The sequence below is a fragment of the Amphiprion ocellaris genome, chromosome 14 (assembly GCF_022539595.1).
Source record: "Amphiprion ocellaris isolate individual 3 ecotype Okinawa chromosome 14, ASM2253959v1, whole genome shotgun sequence".
NCBI classification, from domain to species: domain Eukaryota; kingdom Metazoa; phylum Chordata; class Actinopteri; family Pomacentridae; genus Amphiprion; species Amphiprion ocellaris.
In genome coordinates, this window is record NC_072779.1 from 28,549,139 (window position 1) to 28,556,085 (window position 6,947).

Genomic DNA, 6,947 nt, shown 5'->3' on the forward strand with positions numbered 1-6,947 from the left:
GACTACTGTAATTCCTTATTATCAGGTTGTCCCAATAGCTCTCTGAAACATCTACAGCTGATCCAAAACGCTGCAGCCAGAGTACTGACGGGAGTTAGCAAGAGAGATCATATTTCTCCTATATTGGTTTCTCTTCATTGGCTCCCTGTTAAATCTAGAATAGAATTCAAAATCCTTCTTCTGACATATAAAGCTCTTAACAACCAATCTCCATCATATCTTAAAGATCTGATAGTACCATATTACCCTAGCAGAACTCTTCGCTCTCAGACTGCAGGCTTACTTGTTGTTCCTAGAATCTCTAAAAGTAGAATGGGAGGCAGAGCCTTCAGTTATCAGGCACCTCTCCTGTGGAACCAGCTCCCAGTTTGGGTTCGGGAGGCGGACACCCTCTCTACTTTTAAGACCAGGCTTAAAACCTTCCTTTTCGACAAAGCTTATAGTTAGGGCTGACTGGGTGACCCTGACGGGGTGAGCTGGTGTTTTCATTTGCACAACTGACTTCCCCTCTTGACGTCCCTTTAGTTTGCCCCTAGTTATGCTGCTATAGGCCTAGGCTGCTGGGGAACCTCTCTGGATGCACTGAGCCCTTCTCTAACTACCTATGTATTTACTATATATACCATTATTGCATTACATTCACTCTGTTTCTTTCTGTGTCCTTTCTCCGAGTGTCCCTGGTCCCAGAGCTGGATGCTGGATGCTTCAGATGTGTGGCTGTGTTTTATGGTCCTTGTGTCCCACCCCCCCACCTCTCTATCGCTACCCCTCTATCTGTATCCCTCTATCTCTACCTCTACCCCTCTATCTCTACCCCTCTATCTGTATCCCTCTATCTCTACCTCTACCCCTCTATCTCTATCTCTCTACCTCTTCTGTCCCTCTCAACCCGCCCGGCCAGCAGGCAGATGGGTCCCCCCACATTAGGGCCGGGTTCTGCTCGAGGTTTTTTTCCCTGTTAAAAGGGTGTTTTCCTTGCCACTGTCGCCTTTTGGCTTGCTCTGGGGGTCAGGCATATGGGTTCTGTAAAGCGTCTCGAGACAATTTGACTGTAATTGGCGCTATATAAATAAAATTGAATTGAATTGAATTGAATTGTGTGTGTGTGTGTGTGTGTGTGTGTGTGTGTGTGTGTGTGTGTGTGTGTGTGTGTGTGTGTGTGTGTAAGCAATATAATGATTGAAGTTACTGGCAAAACATTATTTATGCAGCCCTCTGATGCCCTTTAGCGTTAAATGACATTTTCTCTACTCCATTACTTTCTTTGCCATGAAGTCAGGACTCATATGAACAAAAATATAAACCATAGAAGCCTTTTTCAGATGTCAAAACATGTCATATTTGATAGAGTTGCATTTTAAATATATAATGGTCACAAATAGTCTGACACTAGGGCTGCACAGTGGAGTAGTGGTTAGCACTTTCGCCTTGCAGCGAGAAGATCCCTGGTTCGCGTCCCGGCTTTCCCGGGATCTTTCTGCATGGAGTTTGCATGTTCTCCCTATGCATGCATGGGTTTTCTCCGGGTTCTCCAGCTTCCTCCCACAGTCCAAAAACATGCTGAGGTTAATTCTCTGTATGTAGCCCTGTGACAGACTGGCGACCTGTCTAGGGTGTCCCCTGCCTTCACCTGAGTCAGCTGGGATAGACTCCAGCACCCCCATGACCCTAGTGAGGATTAAGCGGTGTATAGATAATGGATGGATAATGGATGGATAGTCTGACACTAAAGTTACTCCATAACAACACACACAGTGAGTTGCTGTTACAGCCTGTGTCATGTTATAGTATTTTCTGACAAAGTGACATGACACCATGATGGTTTTGCAGAGAGACAGTAATGTTAATCATTTTAACTTTAACTTTTTCTCTTAACTAAAACGGGAGACATGTTGAGTCATTGTTAATTTCACAACGTCATTATGAACTTACCTGTCAGCTCAGCTCACTCCTGTAATGTTGCCTGGCTGTAGCTTCCCTCTGTATGTTACTGAGAAGACATCGGTGACGACTGAGGACTGAATGGAGACAGAGCTCCATGTATTGGACAAACAGTGCAAGGACATAATTCAACAGCATTTATTGTTTTATGAGAAATTAAGAATATATCGGTGTTTAATTGGTAAAACTTGAGCCGATGATGATTATTTTGAAAAGAGTGATAATCGGCCAGCCGATAAATCAGTTGGGCCCTACTGTTTAGCATCTTCCATTTCGAGTTGCCTGGTTCTGCCACTACCGGGTCAACTGCCCATTTGCGCATGCGTGACGACGTGTGATAGTAAGTCTACTTGGATAAACTGCCCGAAATGCGTTGCCCAAGACATTTCAGGGATTTTGAGTCATTCTGCGCTGCAGATGCATTAATTGCTTTCAAATTTTTAATCAGATTAATCATGATGATCAATTAATTTGTGTTAACGTGTTAATTTTGACAGCTCTAGTATTTATTTTAGAAAAGTTTTTAAAATAAAAATAGTAGTAAAAACAATTATTTAATATTAAGATAGATTTAGCATCAAAAAGGGCTGCATTACAATGCAATAGCAATAACAAAAATAAATGAATATTGCAGCTATTTATAAAAAATGATCAAAAAAAATTAGAAACAAATATAAATTCACCTATTTTTTTCACTTCTCTTCTGTTCCCAGCTTTGAGCTCGAGCTGCAGTCTCACTCCTGTGATTCCTCTGCTGAGCGTCAGCGCTGTGATCTCCATGCTTCTGGCTCAGATTCATATCTTCGTCCTCTCCTAACATCCTGCAAGCTAAAGGAACGCAACAGGCGCCAAAAGAAAAAATCAAGCACAGAAAAGACTTGAAAATGCAAAGTATCGGCATTGATTAGCCAGTAGATCAGAAGTGTTCCAGTCAGAAAATCGACACAATTCTCTGCACGTTGACTAATTTTTGAACCCAGTTTACAGCTGAAGGTAAGTCAGCTTTCTAGACATGAGGAAGGTCGGCTGCATTTCACCACTTTGTGATGTTTTTCACCCCCAGTATCGACATTCATAAGGACAACTCACTGTGTATTACCACTCATTTAAAGCCACTATTTATAGAATTTCTTGCGCAATTGTGACATTTTCCAAAAGATCTGGTGGGTTTTATTAGTAGAAAATGGCTGTCTTATTGATTCCACCAGCAGATGGTGCCAAACTAAAGGTAAACCACTAATATTTATGGTCAATTGAACATTTAATTAGCAAAATTAGGGTTGCATTGTGTGAATACTGACATCCAGTATTAATTTACACCTTCTGCTCCCAATGACTTTTCAACTATGGATTGATCAATATGGTAAAATTAGGGCTGGAATCTTAGAAGAGGTCTTCAGAATTCATAGAAAGCTGATCTGCATCTTTCTTCATAAGTAGTTTCATAATCAGTTTCTCCACTGAGAGATGTTTCTGCTTTAATTAATTTAATTTGATGCTGAAGTTTAAATGTTTTGTTGTTTTACTGGTAGTTGGGTCAAACAAAGACATGCTGAGCTTTCGGAAGCTCATTTTGAAAAAAATTGTGATTTTTCATCGCATCTGTGTGGATTCAGTCATCCGCGTCATAATAATCAGAGGTGCTGCGCTTAAATAAATGACAACTGGACTTCTTTTTGGTTTGTGAAGATGTTTCACCTTCATCTAAGAGGCTTTATCAATTCTACCTGGCTGGTAGGGAGTCACATTTATTTATTTCAGGCCAACTGTGGGTCAGTACTTGGCAAGAAATTATCAGCAACCTAGAGTTCACCTGCATCAAAGCTACCCTAAGATGTGAGTGGTGATAATTCTTCCTGGGGAACGATGTCAGGACTGCATTATAATGGCTGTTCCAGTTAAACATGGATGACTTCCTTCATTCCTCTTTCAAGCTATTTGTCTTCTCTGTCCCGGTTGTGGACACTGCTGTCCTCAGAGGAGTGTCATTTATCCTTCAGATTGCTAAGTCTTGTCTTAAGGAGCAGGATCTCCTGTGTCGTAGTGATTGTTTAGTCTCTCCTATAGATAGGACTGCATATACAGCATTACTCAGCTTGGTGTTTGGGTGTTTTATCCAGAGGGTGAATCAGTTTTTGGAGTGTTGCTGGGTCTGAAGTGCACCAGGTTGTTGCATTTGGACAAAATCTACATCTAAATTTCTTCAACGACTCTGTCAATACACAGGATCTTGTTTCGTTCGATGCTGTGTTGTTTGCGCTTTGCTGACTTAATGAACAGGTTCTAAGTGTTTTCTTAAATGCCCTTTTCTTTTACCTCTGCTTTGTTGGCTACATTCTCAGCCTGGTGCTATAAGGTTCTGATAACCTCCGGCTTATGTATGTTGTGGAACCCAAACAGCAGCTATTGGTTTGTGTGAAGGTTTCTGGTAAACAGACTTCCAGGAACCAAAAAGAAGACCAGTTGTCTCCTATTTAACCACCTGGAAAGGTTTTTTTTTTTGCCATTTTTTGAGGCTTAACAAACCAAAGAGTTGATTGATTCATTGAGGAAAAGATTAATTGATGATGAAAATGATGATTAAATGCAGCAGACCTTTATATATCCTGCATAAATGACTTCTGTAGCATTAATATGAATATTAAGAATATTCACTTCATCTCTATGGAAGTCTCATAGCTCATTTTAGCTGCTCATGACCCAAAACTCTTGCTAACTTGACATGGTATGAGTTGCATGATCATCCATGTACTGCTGGATTCTGATTGGCCACTGCATTACACATAATGGTCCTTTGAGAATCTGATGCTTTATGAATGCTCCTTATCTTTCTTTTGCAGAGGAAAGGCTTGTATGTAATGTTTTGACAGTGTGAGAAAGCAGAAAGTGGTGGCGTTACCATAGGTGACATTTGCACATGATTTTTCTAAAGAAAGTAGCAAAACTAAACAGATTGCATTGACACCTCAGATATCCAGTTATAAATCAAGCTTGAACACCTTCAGATGTGTGTCAGATGGTGCAATGTGTTTTTTTTTTCTCCAGATAAGAAACCCAGATACAGATCGGATGTTGATACCGTGTTAATGCAGGCTCTAACAGTGTGTAAACATACAACCTCCTTTCTGCCTGTTGCACATTAGATCTACTGGCTAACTTTAACTGTGGCAGAGCTGATATATTAACTTCATATTTGACCTCCAGCCCAACTACTGTAAGTGCAGCATTCATCATTCTAAACCAACAAAATCAGTTTAAAAACAGGTGGGTGGATTGTGTTGAGGGAGAAAACTGTCTGTGAAAGGGGAAATCATGAGTGGAGTTAATGGATGAAGTATTTATGTATGAGGAGGGCACCTTGAGAAATGAATATTATATTTTTAGATGTCATACAGTAGCACCCAGGATATGTTGTGGCTCTAAACACGCCACTAAAATACTTCATTTCACTCATTTTTATCCTAATCAGTTATGGTCTTGTCATGTCATTGCATGTATTTCTAACACTCCTTCCTTTAATACTCTCTCTGAGTGTGCTGACACTCAGTCACTTTCAATTTGGCACCTTAAGCGTCATAAATGTCACCATGCATCATATGCAAGCCTTCAACAATCTTACCGAAGCTGGTGAAATTTTGGTTTAGTTTTACAATTAGTAACAGTTTTTCATAGGTAGTCTTGTTTCGCTACCTTCTATGTACAAATGTACAGTCCTTGTCAGTTTGGTGGTTTATGTCGTGACTTTTTTTTAATAATCAGTATCAAGTTTTTGATGTTTAAAACATGACCAAAAGATGTTGTATTCCTTGAGAGCAGCACCACCCTTCCATAAATAAATGAAGTTCTCAAAGCCAGTGTGAGTTGAATTTATTTGATGCATAACGTGCAGCAATGCCCGCTAAGGATTGCAGAATCAGGCTTTCTATGCACCACACCCTGTGTTAGTTTTTATACCAGATAAACCTTTGCAATAAATCACCAATACACAGGTTTTAATCTCCAAATATATATTTAAATGCAACATGTTCCATTACACAGGTACATCTGCAGCACTCTGTAGGAGGTACTGGGGATTGTTGCTATGAGCGATCCAGTCTTTGTACAGAGTTGTGTTTAGATTCTCACCACAAAGTCAAACACGTTTCCGATGGGAGTTGGACGCCACGAAATTTGCTCCTTGTATCCAATCCTATTTCTGATATTCACAGGCGAGATCTCAAGGTGCAGCCAGATTGAGGGAGGCGTCCAGTTTGGGAACCTCCGAATTGTGTCTAAACTGCTTGCAGATGATGTGGTACTGTTGACTTCATCAAACTGTGACCTTCATTGAATGCTGAGGCGGTTTCCAGCCAAGTGTGAATCAGCGAGGACAAGAATCAGCACCTCCAGCCTTGAAGCTGTGGTTGTTGTATACCTATGGTTGTATACCTGAGAGAGCAGCCCATTGGTATACAGCAACCATAGCTTCAAGGTTGGAGGACAAGAATCAGCACCTCCAACCTTGAAGCTATGTCTGTTGAACACCAGTGGACTGTATGCTATACTATAGGGAGGAGTAAAATTTAAAAAGGCCAGTTTTTGTTCACAGACAGAAAACAGAATTGTAAATACATCCCCACATAGAATGATATACATACATGGGTAACAGGTCCTAGGCTTTATAGCACTCAAACTTGCAATTGCAATGTAGAAAACCCCAAAATAACAACTTACTTCAATAACATTACATACCGACAAGCAAAAAGGTAAACTTCAATTATAAATTATCACAAATTACCTGGAGACAATCTCCAGTACAATATAAAAGCACCATCAACTTCTAAGCTTTGAGAATCCATGCAACATTAATCTGTACATATATAAATGAACACAATCAGCAGATCACAGTAGTAAATAAACCTGCAAATACATGTGCAAGTGATAGTTTTTTGGGGGAAATTTCTTCATTGCAATTGTGGCTACATATTCAACCTGTAAGTCTACGGTTTTTTGAAAATCCAGTTTTG

General features: G+C 40.2%; 1 protein-coding gene across 1 annotated transcript in view; it reads left to right on the plus strand.

Moving 5' to 3' along the window:
- The window catches only part of tecta (tectorin alpha), a 53,105-nt gene extending 47,310 nt beyond the window's left edge, over positions 1-5,795 (plus strand). The window contains exon 24 of the mRNA XM_023280072.3: positions 2,655-5,795. Coding sequence (XP_023135840.1) covers positions 2,655-2,758 — 104 coding nt within the window. The 3' untranslated portion in view covers positions 2,759-5,795. The remainder of the gene's footprint in view (positions 1-2,654) is intronic.
- Positions 5,796-6,947: the final 1,152 nt, after the last annotated feature.